This window comes from Strix uralensis, chromosome Z (genome assembly GCF_047716275.1).
Source record: "Strix uralensis isolate ZFMK-TIS-50842 chromosome Z, bStrUra1, whole genome shotgun sequence".
In the NCBI taxonomy this organism is placed as follows: domain Eukaryota; kingdom Metazoa; phylum Chordata; class Aves; order Strigiformes; family Strigidae; genus Strix; species Strix uralensis.
The window spans coordinates 82,990,707-83,007,570 of NC_134012.1; the positions used below are offsets into that span (position 1 = coordinate 82,990,707).

The window sequence follows — 16,864 nt, forward strand, 5'->3', positions numbered from 1 at the left end:
TTTACTGTTACTCAAAAATGCTAAACTCTAAGTGTAGAATTAATCAGGATGCTTCAATACAAGCCTAGCATTCTACAGAATCGGCTATATAATCTTTACATCTTAAAAGCAAGGAAAAGATTGAAGGTAAACCAACAAGAATGCTTTAACAGATATTGAAAGAATTAACCATGTGATGCAAACAGATTCTAAACCTAAGCTAGTCTGCCATTTGCAGAATATCTTATCACAATTGTGCTGTGTGTGCTCCCAGAGGTAGGTACTGATTTAAAATACTGCAAAAACTTCAGCAAAACTTCCACTTTCAAGCTGAGGAAAGCAGCAATGATTATAAAGAATTGATAGGCAGGGTAGCTGCAATTTGTAATCTGATCAAAACCCAAATTCTGAATTGGTGGGTAAAGAGGTTGGTTTTATTTTCATCAGCCACCCACAGATCAGAGTAACTGCTCTGGAATTCCATTGGCTTCAGAAAATCCATGTTGTGAAATGTTTTTTACCTTGTGCAATGTTTCAAATTCTTACACATTATGAGAATTAGAGGGCCAACAATTTAATCTGGGAATATAAACTAACACCGCATTATCTACCTGCAAGCGTTTTCTGTCTTCCTGTGCTAGGTGCTTTACAAAAGGATGGAATAGCATACAAGCCAAGTGAAATACTACAGACAAGAGAGAAATTTTATCTTTTAAAACATAATATCAGAGACATGACTTGTAGATTTGAAAGCGTTCAAAATTCTTTGCCCGTACAACTACATTGTTACACAAATCTTGGGCCTTTGCAGGAAATAATGCATTATTGATGTTACAATTTTTTCTCCATAATGATAGATAACACATTTGATATTTAAAATATTTAGATTATCCAGACTAAATATTAGCCAGGTAGTTCAGTATCAGGCACTTTAAACTATGAAGTTCTGTGGGTTAAAACTCGTGCTTTTCCTTGGCGTCAAAGGCTGCAGAAACAGTTTTTACCTTAGCATCAGCACTGAATGCCCTAATGCCCTTTCCAATCACTCCTCAGTGTGTTGTACTGCTTAACGATCACCCAAAACTCCATGGTGTTGGGACTGTTTCTGTTCAACATCTTTATTGATAATCTTGATAAAGACATAGAATGTATCATCAGTAAATTCGCAGATGACACCAAGTTAAGCAGGAGTGTCGATCTGCATGAAGATAGGGAGGCTCTACAGAGAGACTTGGATAGATTGGATCAGTGGGCCAACATTAACTGGATGAGCTTCAACAAGGCCAAGTGCCAGGTCCTGCAAATGGGCCACAATAAGCTCATGCATTGCTACAGGCTTGGGGAGGTGTGGCTGGAGAGCTGTGTGGAAGAGAAGGATCTGGGGGTTCTAACTGACAAGCAGCTGAACATGAGCCAGCAGTGTGCCCAGGTGGCCAAGAAAGCCAACAGCATCCTGGCTTGTATTAGAAATAGTGTGACCAGCAGAAGTAGGGAGGTGATAGTCCCCCTGTACTCTGCACTGGTGAGGCCACACCTGGAGTATTGTGTCCAGTTTTGGGCACCTCAATACGAGAGAGGTATCGAGGTGCTGGAGCGAGTGCAGAGGAGGGCAACAAAGCTGGTGAAGGGCCTGGAGAACAGATCCTGTGAGCAGCGATTGAAGGAGCTGGGACTGTTTAGTGTGAGGAGAAGGCTGAGGGGAGACCTCATCACTCTCTACACCTACCTGAAAGGACATTGTAGAGAGGTTGGTGCTGGTCTCTTCTCACAGGTGATTAGTGACAGAACAAGGGGGAACGGCTTTAAACTCCAACAGGGGAGGTTTAGACCTGACATTAGGAAAAAAATTTTCACAGAAAGAGTGGTCAGACAGTGGAATAGGCTGCCCAGGGAGGTGGTGGAGTCATCATCCCTGGATGTGTTTAAGGGGTGTTTAGATGAGATGCTGGGGGATATGGTGTAGGGGAGAACTTTGTAGAGTAGGGCTGATGGTTGGACTCGATGATCCCAAAGGTCTTTTCCAACCTGAATGATTCTGTGATTCTATCTGAATGATGGTGGTGTGCATGCTGGTTTAATACAACATTTAGCTATCCTTTGAGGCAAAGGACAGGGTGAAAATGAAAGAGGTCATCTCTTTAGGAATACTGTAGCTGTCAACAGAAAAGGAAAATATTTTATACAAAACCTGAAAATTTATGGATTGTTAAAAATCTCATTTAAAAAGTTACATATTTCACTTACTGCTATTGCACAATGAAAATAAAAAGAATTTCTTGTAGAAAAGACTTGCCCATAAATGAGACAGTTGAACAGAAGGAGTTGTGTGCCTATTAATTATAGTTCCAGACTGCTTATACTCTGCCTTAAAGCTGTGCATTCTTCCTCTGTACTTGTGCAATGCATTTATATTGGAAGTCCCTCTTAAAACTGGGTAATCTATTGGTTTAGGGAGCTAAAGATTAATTCCAGATGTGGTCATGCTCTTCTAGCCCTTCAAAAAGTAACTACTGCACCATCTGTTTTGTAAGAGACAATTTCAAAGAATGCCAAGGGGAATGCTAAAGACATTGGTCAAATGGCCACATATACCTCACACACAGGAATCCTAGAGGTCATAGTGCCTCAGACAGATCCACATTTTTGCTTTTTTCTCTCTATTGTTCCACCATGGAAATTCAAGGAACAGCTCTCCTTTCTCCCAAAATAGGAAGGAGATGTTTTCCAGATTATTACCAGCGTTGACATGCATGAGGCCAAATTCAGACCTGAATTCAGTGGAATGACTGGAATTCATGGTGACATACCTTATACCTGCCCCACTTTTGAATCTTTGTAGATTATTCCAAACAGCTTTGGGGTGAACTCAATAGCAGGAGGTTAATGCTAAACTGACTTCAGGTGTGGCTGGTTGTCTAAGAACAAATGAAGGATGTAACAGGTAATGAAGGGTTATTCCAGATTATGATATTTTTTATTTTTCCTGGTTATTTCAGGAAGTTTGAAGTAAAGGAATTGTGTCTGTTCTTCTAAATACAGTGCTATGCATCAATATTCTGCTTGCATAACAAAGATGCACTCAGGTCTAGCACCAATATAACTTAAATTCTTCACAACAGTAAAACTGGAGTAAAAGAAGTTCTCTGAAGATTTCCTAAGTATAAATCTGAACTTTAGAGCAGTAACTCATGATTTATGCCAGATAGTCCTGAGAAAAGGTCTAAGCTGAAAACAAAAGGAAACAGAAAATCTACTGCAGGTTAGTCAATCACAATCTTGTGCAATACCAGAGAGTAATTTTTGCTGCTGTGACATTAAGTAAATTGTTGGTAAAAAGAAACAAAGATTGACAATACGACTCTACTTCATTCCTCTTTGCTTTTTCCAGTGCATCCAGTCATGTTTTATACCCATTCTTTTAATATATTATTCCAAAAATAGCTTAGTATGTACCTACTTAATTTTCGTTGACTTCGCTGTGGTTCTCTCCATTCAACAGCACACTGCAGAATCAGTGCCTTAGACTGTAAGCTTAGTGTTTGGGTATACTCCAGCTAGATCTTCAAGCCCAAAGTTTGCAAGAAATAAATTAATAGGAACAACAGCTCCTCACCATTTGCCTCTCTTTAGTTTTATTAGAATTGAATTTCTCTTAAGTCTATTTGGGTGGTGTAAGGGAATTCCATACAGTAAGATGTACACTTTTTCAGTATTAAAACATTATTAAAACAAAGAAAGGTTGGAAAGCAGAGTAGAAAATGTCTGCTTTGGAGGGCTTCATCACAGCTTTTAAAATTAAAGACATCCGAAAGAAATACATTCTGAGAGGCTAATAGACGTATTGGTGTGGGAGGATGCATATACACCTGTTAGGTCAAGGAAAGGCCCCATGGCTTAGGACAAGTTTTAATTCAAAATATTAGACTCAATAAATAACACCTAGAACTAGATGTTATACATTGCAGCTACTCACAATTACACTCTAAACCAAAAGCTGCAAAAGGAAAATGGTTCCCAAAAGAAGGACTGAAACCAGAAAATATTTTAAGGGAAAATCATGTGGAGCTAGCCTATAGAACTCATAGGAAAGAGATGGTTTTGAAACTCCAGTCTCTACAGAGCTAACGTGTGTCCTCCAGAGCTACTGAAACATCTCTCATTTCACCTTATGTAGGTATCTGTACTCCCCAGAAGTGCCATAAAACAAGCCAAACAAACAAACAAGCCATCTGAATAAAACTCATTCTTGCAAATCAAGCAGTGTAGTAGTCACACCTGTTGCTGAGACTGGTGTTTCTGGAAGAAAAGACCTCCAGAATGAAGAGGTATTTAGGGAGAGTTTTGTTTTAGACATTCATGTTACACTGCAGCTTAATTCCTGCTTTTGTTTAAGAATTTTTAACCTCTTTTTATCCATTCTATAACATAGCTAATATGTTATCAGAGTCACAAATCCTACTCTATTCCTTCTTTCCTCTATTCCTGCTTTCTAGGCAGAACTTACGCTTTGAAATAAGTCATGCAACACAGGGCTGAAGATTGACCCATCCTTTCAAAAATACTCAAGAATTGGCTTAGGTAAATCATTAGTTGAATCTCAAATAAAGAAAATCCAGAAATTCACTGCCAGTAACTCTCTTCCTTTATTCCATAGTGGACCTAACTCTAAATTCAAATGTACAGATAAATCTTTCAAAGCTCCCTGTTTTCTGGGCTGGGAGGCTAATTTGCTCCAGCTGAGCCCACCACTCACCCACTGCAGACACCTGCAGCACATCTTCTGTGTGGGAAAAACGTGCCAGCCACTTGTGAGCTACAAGCTGGGTCATACACACCTTGTCAAAGTGATCTATTTCATTTAAGATGTATAGATCCAAATTTACACAGCCCAGAGAAAAAAGAAAGCAATCATTTTATTCACTTGACACATGCTGTCTTGAGGAGAGTTCAATTTGTAACAGTAGTTAATCATTCACAAACAAAGGAATACCGTTTTAAAAAATGTATTTGTTCCTCACAGCAGACGATTTAAGACGTGGTGTACTGGGTAACTGGTACAAAATACATGCTCCATGGAAATAACTGTATTTCTAGTGCACATTTTTTTTTGCAAAACGTTATCACTTTAATTTTCATTGTCTTTGTACCTCAGAGACAAGAATTATTACACAGAAAGGTCTATTTTCTTTCTCAGCCATCTTTTGAAATGACTGGATAGTAGTTCTCGATTTGAGGGCGTTTTTTTTTTTTTTTTGGTAACAGAGTTGCATCCAGCTAGGACAGATGTTTTCCACCTACCTGACCACCTGTCCGAATCGCATTTACGGACCACAAACTCCCGTGTCGCTGATGACTGCGGAGCTCCCCCTGGTTCGCCTAACGCTCCTCCTGTACTGTTGTGAGGTTACGAGTGTTACCGGGCGAACAGCACAGCGACCCACGAGGTCGCGGTTCCGGGGCACAGCTGTGTCCCGCGGAACAACTGCCGCGGACCTTCCCGCAGCACCCGGCTCTTCCCTGCGCCCCCCCGCCTCTCCCCCGCCGCCCAGCCCCAGGTTAGCCGGCGTTCTTCCACCCTGCTGTCCTTCCCCGCAGGCAATGGCTGACAGCAGGCAGTTGTCAGCGGGGAGACAGACGCCGCGGCAATCTCTGCACGGAAACAGGAACTAACCCAGAAATCCTGTATCAGCATTTTGACGGATCTTTGGCTTTTACACGTTATGTATACCTATTATGTGTATGTGCAGTGGGTGTATAACGTGTGCAAGGCGGTGGACGCGTACTGTTTGCAATCATATGGGATCCTCATTCACGCTGCGGACTGAGCCCATGTGACCATCTGACTTTTAAAGTGCCATCCCCGAAATTACCGGCTGCGTTTGGGGGGCAAAGCCGCGGCCCCTCACACTCTGCTACCCACCGCCCTCCGAGGGCCGTCTCCCACCTCCGTTATCCACCCGTGCGGGGGAACGGCCCCGGAGTGAGGTTGCGCCACACCGCTGGGCCCGCCCGGCCCAGCCAGGCCTAACAGCGCCGGAGCGGAGCAGCGCCGCGCTCTCGGCCCAGGCCGCAGGGGGCGGTCCGGGCCCAGCACCGCCCGCCCGGGCGCAGGCGCCACCGTGAGCCCGCGGCGGAGGGCTGCCCGCCCGGGGACGGCGGCTCCATGCGCTGCCAGGTAGGTGGGTGTAGCCCGCCGGCGGCCGTAGGCAGCGGGCCCTGCGGAGAGGCGAGGCGGGTGCCGGGGAGGATGGCGGGGCTCCCTCAGCCCCTCTCCTCGGCGGGCAGAAGGGCGCGCCAGGGGGGGCGAGGCCTGGACGGGACACGGGTGGGAGCGGGACACGGATCCGCACTGACTTACTCCCCCCCCCACCCCTCCCCGCCGGCCTTTCCCTTGCTCTCCTTCCGACAGTCGGGGTAGGAGGAACGCGACAGAGCTTATCGGCATTAAAAAAAAAAAAAAAAAGACAGGGAAAGCTTTTCCTCGTGCTGTTTTGCTTTCGGCCGTTTGTTATTTTCGGCGAAGTTAATGTGCAGTAGCGTGGGTTTTTTTTCAGTAGGCCGCGCTCCCCTGATAGGTGTTTGTTCCCCGAGCAGGTCTCGGTGCTGTATTTCGCCAGGAGCGCAGAGCTGGCGGGGCTGCGCTGCGAGACCCTCTCGGTGCCACGGCAGATCACCTCTCAGCAGCTCTGGGAGGAGATCGTCAAGATTCACCCAAGGTATTCGGGAAGGCTATTGCTGAGGTGCCCAGAGTTTAACACGGTTGGGTGTTTCTTTGGTAATGACAAATTCAGCGTTTGGAGTTGAGCTGGAACATGTTATTACCATAAAACTGTGACATTACCTTGTTCTTGTAACGTGCAGGAAGTGTTTTGTGTTTTGACCAGTTGGAAATGCTGTAGCTTTATGTATATGCAAGGAAAGACTAGATCCAAGAAATATACCCAAAAGTGGAGCCTGCAGGGTACTTTAAGACAGGAGGCCAGTTGTCCAGGAAGGGCTGCGGTGAGGTAATTCTGCTGCATGTGAAAACTGACATGTTACTAACCTGTGGAGAAGGTGAGGTGCCTCAAGAAGGGATCAATCACATGAATTAAGAAATTCATGATAATGTGCAGGTGTTTTTGATCACTTATCTTTACTGTTAGCTGAGCTTATGGCACACTCTGGAAGTCAGGTCAGGAAGGGAACTGAAGCCCTGACACAGCCTTCCAGCCGCTCAGCTCTTACATAGGAGATAAGGTCAGCCAATTTCAGCCTCCTCTGCTCTGCACTGATGGTTGCATTTCATAGGGAGTCTGTTCCTGAGGGAGTGCTAGGTGTGTGCAGTAAGGACCCCTGCAGCACTGATGCTCTTTGGGGGTTGTCGGCAGAATCCCCCCTCAGGTTAAGGCTGAGGGAGGGTGCTCAATCCTGTCAGGAATAAGTCTGATAGACAAAGGTGCGGCACCATTTTGGACGAGGGGGTAAAAAAAAAATAGCAAGGTATAACAGTGGTTGAGGTCCTCAGGATTTAGTGCTGAATGCACTGGAATTTCCGTACCTTTGGACTTAGGTGCCAAAGTCTTCCTTTAGGCACCACCCTTCTGTATTAGATCTACTCTCAAAAGCTATGAAAAAAATTGACTATTAGCAATGGTATCTGTTTCCAGATGAGAAGCTCTTACCAAACTTTAGACCAGAGGCCTTTTCCTCACAGAGAATAAGTGTGTTTTGGGGGAGGAGGCAGTAAGGAATGAGTGTATTTTACTTTGCAGCCTTTTACTCGGTGTCAGAAGCAGCCACAGCACCTTTGGTTGGTGCGCCATAGTTTGTCAACTTTGTCCTTTTATGAATGATGACTTGGGGCAGTACATTTTGCATGTGCAGTTACTTCACAGCAGCCTTCTTGGAAAATGCTTCTGCTCCTAATTTTTCTGGAAAAACTCAGCGTAATTGTAGGGCATTGACCACAGACTTCTATTTGCATTGCTAATGGATATTCAAACTGCAGCTTGAGTGTAGATGACAATGCTCTTCTGTTCCACCCATTTTCCCCAGTGAATTAACTTGCAAGTGACATTAATTAGACCCCATCGTTCTAATGGGCACTTCAGTTCCATAGTTGTGCTCAGTTCCTCAGTGACTTTCATAGAGTCCTTCCTTCAGTCTGCCCTCTGAGTCAGTGCTACTGTGTTTTGCTCAGCCTGTGCCTTGACTACTTTTGTCTATCTGGCTGGTAGGAAATAAGATGATTTTTACTTGTACCCATTTGGCGTGCCTACTTGTTTCTAGGCAATACAGGTCTCTGCTGTCTGTGCCAGATTTTGTGTCTCAAACAATAACAATTTGCACGCTTGCACCTTCTAAAGTAAAATGTTGGTATTCTTCTGCTGTTTTACTGCTGTTGCCCTCATACTCACGGCGCAATTGCACTTAGTGACTAAAGTGACTCTGTGCTTCATGGTATCCAGAGCTGTGGACTCTCACAGTGACATCTCACAGATGTGAAATCAAAAAATATATAGAAGATCTGCCAGAAAACACACCACATCTGCCTCTTAGTTCTGTTGCCACTTCTTATCATAGCAAATGTCAGACCTGTAAGTACAGAAGACCCAAAGCCTTGTAAACTGTGAGGTTACACAAGAGCAACTCTTTGACCACTGAAATCTTTGTAAGATCTCACAAACAGAATCCCACAATGCTTCTTGCCGTGTAGGAAAACTGCTCCAGTCCAGCCAGACTGAATCAGGCAAACGTTTCCTTCTAATCCCAGATTGGATGGTTGCTACCTCTTGAGTTACCTTTTCTTTGTTAGAAGCTGTTGAAGTGGGTCTGGTATACACTGGTTCGTTCTGATGTAAGTCTATGACAAATCCAGTTCCTGACTTCTGAAAATTATACTGAGCTGGTTTCTCCTTAGCCACCAGAAGAAAATCCAAGAGTAGGAGGTGGGTGTTTGTTGTATTTTGGAAGTGTATTGGAAGCAGAGTTGCATAAGTCTCAGTGGTATTTACCCAAGCTGATCTAGACTGTGTACCAGTTTGTTGTTTAATGAAATCTCATGGTTAAATGCAAACACTCTATTTAGAAACCTATTTGTGCTCCTGCCAATCCCCCTCAGGCTTGCTGTCATCCGGGATCAGGTGGTTTTTGCTGTTCAGCAGGAGTACGTGCTTCTTGGAGATCAGCTCCTGGTCCTGCAGCCCGGAGACGAGGTTGCCATCATCCCACCAATTAGTGGAGGCTGAATCTGCCCAGGTGCTTTTAGGTAGGTATCACTTCTTGTTTTGTTTCTATGGAATGGCACCCTGTACTAAAATATCTTGTGGATTCTGTATAATGTTCCAATAACCTTTTCTTGTTTAGGTCCAGAGATGTGATTGCAATTCTCTCCCTCCACCCCAGTACTCTTTTGAGAGAGCATAACTTGCATTTCCTGCTGGAGAGAGCTGTTCTGCTGACCAGGAACTATAAGCTGGTACACCAATAAATGATTAACACATATGCAGTAAATAGAAGAAAATTGCCAGAGAGGTCAGGCATTGTTTTGAATTTGGGTTTTAGGTCTTGTTATTCTTTTGTAGTTGTTTTTGGCTGCCAGTAGCTAACCAGCTTGCCTAAATAAGATAATAATGAAAAACCTCCTGCCACTTTTTAACAGAAAAGTTGATACGGAAGAAGAATTGGCTGCTGCTTAAAACTCCGCCCCCCCCCCCCCCCTTTTTTTTTTTTGTTTTGTTGGTTGCTGTCAAAGACCAGGTGTCCTTAGCATAGCTTCATTTCTTTGCATGCTTTCAAGTGTCAGTGTGTGTATTTATTGCAGCTGTTCCATTGCTGCTGCTCAAAATCCTTCTTTTCCTCCTCATTCTTAGGTGAACTGATGACTGGTTTCTACTTAGAGAAATTAGAAGTGTCCCCTGTGTCACTGAAACAGACTGATAGTATGAGCTCCTGAATGTGTTGGAGCGTGTACTAAACTTTAGGATGAGAACTCTAATCTGTGTTTATCAGAAATCTCCGTTTCAAACTGTGTTTGATTTCAGTATAAGATAGGGAGGAGGGACTGACAATCTTACCACAGATGTACTAGCACAGTGATCCCTGCTGGTTGATTGTACTGTTAAACTGGGGCCTCAGACTAGTTCATCCTACTGGACCAGACTTTCCTACCAGGAAGGAACCTGTATGCATTAAAAAACAGGTTATTGCTTGATATTTGCAGATAATATTCTCTCAGCAAGTGTGCTGAGAACTCAGTTTACCATGGAGGCTGGTCTCTTGGGGTGAAGAAGTAGATGGTGGATGTTTTCTGCATAAATTGGGGCATCAGCACTTGATAAAAAGCAGTCGACCAGTACTAGTATTGCCAAAACCAGCAACAGAGTCTGTTTGCTTTCAGCTTTTGTAGTGAGCTATGGATGAAAGCGAAGATGTGCCAAAAGATTTTATCAAGCTGAAGTCTGAAAAGCTCTCTGTAGATGAGGTGTCAGAGCTGGTCATTTCACCGTGCTGTGGGGCCGTGTCTCTGTTCATTGGTGAGTTTAGTATTTCTGAGCTGGATCTCTTGGTGTGTTTAATAGTCTTAATAAATGGAACCTGGATTGTCTACACTCCAAACTCATGCTTCTCAAATAAATAAATTCCTGGACTGAACCCAGCATGTTTAGAGAACACGTTCTGAATTATTTAGAACAAGACCATGGCAGCTCTTGAACAGTTGCACTGGGACAAAGTGGAGAGAAGCTTCTCTGCTGGTGTGGCCATCCTAGGGTTGAACAGAACAGCAGCTCTGGGGTGCAGAACTGCTTGGGAGCTATTCTTCCATCCTTTTGGACACAGCTTGTTCAAGGTGGAAAGTGAGATGTTGTGGCTGTGCAAACCACAGGTCCACACCTGTATGAAAGCTCCTGCAACTCAGGTCTTGGTTGAAAGTGAAGTACTGTTTTACCCATGGCCTGTTGAAGGTCAAGGATGATAACTTTGTCATGTTGCTTAATGTATGTGGTACAGATCTTGAAATCTCTTTGTGCTTAAACCTTAGTGCTACTGGGCTCCTAAATACTGAGCGCTTAAACATTGCATGGGCAAATGCAATAATAGCACTTTAGCAGTTACCACAGAAGATGTCTGAGCCTTGGGCATTACAGACTGCAGACTTCTGTAATGTGTAAACTAAATTCTTGCTTGTATATTAGAGATTTCTCTTGTTCAAAGAATCTCTCTACACAGCCGTGATTAGGGGAGTTCATTTATATGTGCACAATGCTCACCTTGACCGTAGCAGGAGATCGTGGGTTTTACTCGGTATTTATATATAATATACTATTCTAAATATATACTATAATATAGATTATAAATATATAATACATACTTATTTACTCAGTGCTTTTGGTTGATAAATCATTTGTGTTTTAGGTACTACAAGAAATAATTTTGAAGGGAAAAAAGTGATTCACTTAGAGTATGAAGCATATATGTCAATGGCAGAGACTGAAATAATGAAAATCTGCAGAGATGTTAGACAGAAATGGCCTTCAGTCAAACATATTGCAGTGCATCATAGACTTGGGTATGTATGGCCGGACTCCATCCTTCTTGAAGTGGAATATTAATCCTTGTCTGGTGCGTGGCTGTGCTTACGTAGGTGCAGGAGCAGCAAAGCTGGCTGCAGGACCAAGCTTTCACTGCAGTGCTGTTTCAGAAATTGTCTTTTTAAAAATGTATGTATTGGTAGTGTTTGCTGGAGTCCACATTTAGCCTGCAGGATCCTTGATGCTGGTGTGATGGTTTGAAAGTGGAGAGAAGATTGAGATTTCATTTGAGGAAAGGAGAGACTGTTGGTTTGTTTTATCTTTTTTTAAAGACGTGAAGTTATCAGCACTTTCTTTTTTCTTCTCTCTTCCATTGAGGTGCTGCAGAATGTTTTTATTGTCAGATTTAAGTCAAATTATGCCATAGGGAACCTGAAAGCTTAGACTATGGGGAGGGGAGAGGCGTGGTAATTGCCAACCATGCTTACTGAAAAACCTCCTGTTGTTCCTTGAGTCTTGGATAAGCATTTTTTGTTGGGTTCAGAACATGGAATACAAGTATTTGACATACTCTTGAGTCTTCACTGTTCATCAGATTTCTCATTGAAACCAGCAGGATTTGCAGAGTGTTTCAAATGCTTGTTTCCTTTTCTCTCAGCAGAAGGAACTTAGGAGATGATTGCAAAGGGTAATATTAGCTGTGGGGGGGTAGTTTCCTTATATTTCCTTGACAGTCAGCTGAGGGAGTGGTTCTTTTGAGGACAGCTCGAAGCATTTAAGCTTAGATTTTTCCTATGAACTGTTTGTCAGAGGAGTCTTACTATAGAGGGATGGTTGGGAGGCAGCTTTTGGGAATACTACCTTTGAGGAGCAAAACAAAGCCTTGTGCTACTTCTGTTAAGTTTGGAGAACAACACACCTAACAGGAAAAACTTCATAATTTGAAATCAGAATTTGTGAAAAATAAGTTCCATTGCAAAATCTGCATAGTTTGAGGCACTTAATTTCTTCGTTCCCAAATTGTTGTGCAAACTGAGATGATTTCTTAGGTTTTCAGGTAAGAACTGCCTGTTCCTAACTTATTGTTCATTATTAAGCCCACTTCCAGTGAGCTTCCTGTGCATTGTTGCAAGTTAGCAATTCTCTCCTCTTAATTCCGTAGACTTTATTTCAAAAAAAAAAAAGAAAGGATAGAAGAAAAAAGCCTATGTCTGCTGGGTTTATTTATTCTAAAGCATGGAATTCTCACATCTGTACTGATTTTGGTTGTGGTTTTCTTTCTTTTAAAAAGTGTATAATCTTTTGGACGTGGCTTGACACTTGCTCAGTATGAATGAGTCAGGAGAGCATGTGGCCAGAATACTGACGTGACATGGCCACAACTTTTGGGTGCTCTTGATGTTAAACATTAGCTAAAGTTGCTGTTGTTCCTCTTCTCTCCCTAGTGTGGTTCCAGTAACTGAAGCAAGTGTAATTATTGCAATCTCCTCTCCACACAGAGCAGAATCCCTTGAAGCTGTAATGTACTGCATCAATACCTTAAAAGCATCCGTCCCAATATGGAAGAAGGTATGTTTGGGGACAAATTTGATTTTCGGTCTGTGCCAGAGTCATAGGCAGCTGGGCTAAAGGCTGCTGCTGCTCTTACGGGAAGCAGCTGAAGCATTATGGGCAGCAGTTGCTCCTGACAGGATGCCAGTGTCTAGCACCAGTGAATTTCCTCTGATGCAGCCAGGCCCATCTGTGGCAGGTATGGCACCTGGAAGGCCCTCTCTTGCCTGTACGACTCAGCTCCTTTTCCTTTTAACACCACCCTGCGGTCAAAGTGAAAGAGCTCTGAGCTCTTCTCTCAGTTCTGGATAGGCTTGTGGAAAAACTTTGAGTCAGCTTTGCTTTGGACAGCATTGCAGTTTGCAAGTAAAAGTGGTATTTCTTGTCTTTCTGTTTTCCCCTCATCCCTATGGCCTTGAGAAAGCCTGAAGCATTAAGCAACAGCACACAATGAAGGGATGAGCAGTGGTCCCAAAGCTAGTATGGGCACACAATGTGTGGAGAGACCAGCCCGGGTCTAGGAGGAGCCTCATTACATAACCAGTGTAGCATGCAAGTAATGAGCATTATCTCTGCCGCCTTTCCGAGGCAGAACTTGACATGTGGTAACAGTGACGTTCTCCACATTACACCACTTTTCTGACACCTCTTTCAGGAGACTGGAGTTCTGTGGTCTCAGAAGGAATAACCAGGGACTGAGAGTCCTGCTGAATTTGCTTCTTAGGACTGGACTGCTGCTGGGTAGTAGTCCAGTCTGTCCTGAAGATCTCATGCTTACTGTATTTTGTGTGTTGTTGTCATTTTTATTTTTTTAATATTGACATTTTGTACGCACTTTAATACTCTCCTAAAAATGATGGTAAATTAACATGGCACCATGTTAAAAGGGCAGTTTCAGACACAAGTGCTGTGTACTTTACAGCTTTTACATAATTTCTTCTAGATCTTTCTTGAATTAACTTCAGTATAGATGGGTACTTCTAAAATTAATGGGGCTCAGCCTGAGGTTCAGCATCTGCCCACATGTAAGCCAGTGTTCTAAGGGTGCTGCCCTCTTTTCTGTTTGCCAGTGAAGTGCTATGTAGTCCTGTTGTGAACACTAAATAATAGCAGGATGGCTGTTGAGTTGTTTGGCCTGGCTTGTGGCTGTATGTAGCAGACTCTCACAATATTTCCCATTCTTTGTTTATATTTGCAGGAGATTTATGAGGGTGAATATTCTTGGAAAGAAAACAAAGAATGCTTTTGGACAAATTCAGAGAAATAACTGTACTTTTTAAAAATAAAGTGTTACTGTTCCTAATGAGCATACTGGTTTAGCTTTGAGTTGTTTTTACAGAGAATCTGTATGTTTTTAAGCAGTTGTAGTGGACTTTTCAATCTGAATAATTTAATTAGGACCGAATGAAATAAATGAGTAATAATTAGGGTTTTTAGGTGTTCTTGACTCACCTTTGAAATCATCTCTGTGCATTTTAACATGGAGTCAGTTTTTAAAACAATCGCCCCTAAAATTCTTGGTTGCAAGGTATTTAGTCATCTGTGATACATACTGCTTTAATACCTTTACATTAGTAGTCTGTGATCACTGTCTGCATGGGAGGTCACAACAGGACAGTTGGATTTTTTTTAAATCTTAAAAAAAGGCCTGAGTGGTTTAATTTTATGTGACTGTAGAATCAATTTGCAAGCTTTATCCTGTTTTCACATTCTTGTAACATGAAAGCCACTCGAAGTAGATTAAACATTTTGGTATAGACAGAGAAGAAAATACAAACTATACCCCAGAGTTACTAACTTTTTAGTAGTGGTTACCTTCCAGTAGCTCTGTCTCACAGAAACATTTTTACTGTGCAGCTGATACTACAAGTCCGGTGCATTAAACAAAAATATGGACAGACCTTGATTCAAAGTTAGATCTGATACTTTACCAGCAACAAATTTGCACTAGCAGTAACATGCAACCTGTAACTACTTAATGATGTCTAGACATGATTAATTTTGAAGCTTTTTTGGCTGTATAATTGCATGTTGTTGCAGGGAAAAAAAAAAAAAAGGCCAGCTATTATTACAGACAACTATAAGTTTAATTAGTTTTACTAGGTTGATTTTAGACATGTTAGGGTTCAAAGTCATCGAAATGGATTATTTTTTCAAAGGAAAATGAGTCTGTTGAACTTTTTGCAGTTTATGTATACATTTATATTCACATTTATTATTTTAATACAGTTTTCCTCTTGTTCTGTTTTGAAACCTAGTTAAAAGGGAAAAAGACTGACATAGTATGCCTGTGCTTCCATTGGAAACAATGGGGTGCTCAACTGAGTAAGATCATTTTATTGATATTATTGTACTGGTCATGATAGTGTTTAGATTATAAGAGTTCAAAGTCCCATAGTGTATGGCATTTTTTACTAATGCTGGGAGGCCGTTTTATCTAGTCACCATTATCAATGTAGACAAGATAGATACAAAGGAAGGGAAATGAGATAAAGTAAAATCATTTGCTCAAATTTATATATCATTACATCACATAACACTTAAGCCTCAGCTGTATAATCCATTTCATTGTGTTTGCAGTAAAAATCTACAAACAGCTGCTAGCTGCACAAATTAAAATGAGAAGAATAGGGGATGATCTTTTTTCCCACAGTGATCTTAATCAGTTTTAATACAGTGATGGTTACTGTATCTGGATTAAGTAAACCCCAGTGAAACATACAACTTCAGACAGAAGCATTGTTAAACTGTGTGCTTGTTAACTTACTGATGTGCTTTCCTCGGTGGAAATGAGTCCTTCCTCTGCAGAACAGCAGCTGCTCCTTGCGTGCTTACACATATGCAGCCTCCAAACCATGTGGGCCCTATTATCTAGGCAGAGCTGAGCAAATTCAAGATTGAATTTTCCTTTGATTTGTAGGTTGGAGAAGCCCTCTGCTATTTGAATGTCATTTTTACCAGGAATTGTACAGAATCCTGTCTACAGATCACTTCCTCCATCAAACAGTTCTGTTTCTTCCCATTTTTGGTGTTCATTTTTCCATGTTCATGTTTACTGTTACCATGCAACTAATTAGTGTTTTAATTTCACAAAAATAAATGGCTAGCTTGCCTTGTAGTGGATGGTTTATGAATGAAGTAAAACCTATGCAGTGCTTGCATACTGGTGCTGTGTTCTGATACAGAAAAACAGTAGTATTTAGAACAGTGAAATTGTACTTGGTGCCCTGTGATTAAGGGCGATTTCTGTGTTGCACTAGTGCCTCTCTAGTGCTGCAACCTCCTGGAAGATTTCTCTAGGGTGACCTTAAGTGCACCTTCCCCATCAGCAATGCAGCTGGGAAGAAGGGTGCAGAAAAGAAGGGAAAGAATAATTGTGTACTTCCCCACAGCGACCAGGAACAATGAATGGAAGAGATGTTGTACTGAGTCACAGCTGAGTGTTACAATGTGTATATGCTGCCATGGTCAAAACAATGAAATGTCATTTTGTGTCCCTAGCTGTGCATGAGGCAAGTACTTCTTTGTTCTGGAACAATGATGTATCAGTCTTATGTAACTTTGGGTTCTTCAGCTGGCATCTAAAAGCGAAATGGAAATGCCCCTAGGAGGGATGATGTGCATAATTAGAGGTAAAATGTAACTTGCTGAAATTTAAGTCCATACTCCAGGCTCAGTGTTCCGGCTCCCTCTGTAGGGCTACCCTCTCTGCTAGGGCAGTATTATCGTGAAGAGGGCCAAGTTACTCTGTTCTAAGATAGCTGCCTAAGGCTGTGTCTGTAGTGACCCAGAAGTGTTTCCAAATTTCCAGGCCAGGGGAT

The 16,864-nt window shown here is 42.3% G+C and overlaps 2 protein-coding genes across 2 annotated transcripts; both read left to right on the plus strand.

Annotated features, from left to right (window-relative positions):
• The first annotated feature begins 5,991 nt into the window (after window positions 1–5,991).
• On the plus strand, window positions 5,992–9,221 carry LOC141937818 (molybdopterin synthase sulfur carrier subunit-like). The gene is made up of 3 exons (XM_074856029.1): window positions 5,992–6,154; window positions 6,574–6,695; window positions 9,083–9,221. Exons 1-3 carry the CDS (start codon window positions 6,143–6,145, stop codon window positions 9,207–9,209), a joined length of 261 nt encoding a protein of 86 aa, XP_074712130.1. The 5' UTR covers window positions 5,992–6,142; the 3' UTR covers window positions 9,210–9,221.
• A 1,139-nt stretch (window positions 9,222–10,360) lies between these two features.
• Window positions 10,361–14,350, plus strand: LOC141937817 (molybdopterin synthase catalytic subunit). The gene is made up of 4 exons (XM_074856028.1): window positions 10,361–10,496; window positions 11,377–11,530; window positions 12,938–13,061; window positions 14,242–14,350. The coding sequence occupies exons 1-4, from the start codon at window positions 10,376–10,378 to the stop codon at window positions 14,308–14,310; spliced, it is 468 nt and encodes a 155-aa protein (XP_074712129.1). The 5' UTR covers window positions 10,361–10,375; the 3' UTR covers window positions 14,311–14,350.
• Window positions 14,351–16,864: the final 2,514 nt, after the last annotated feature.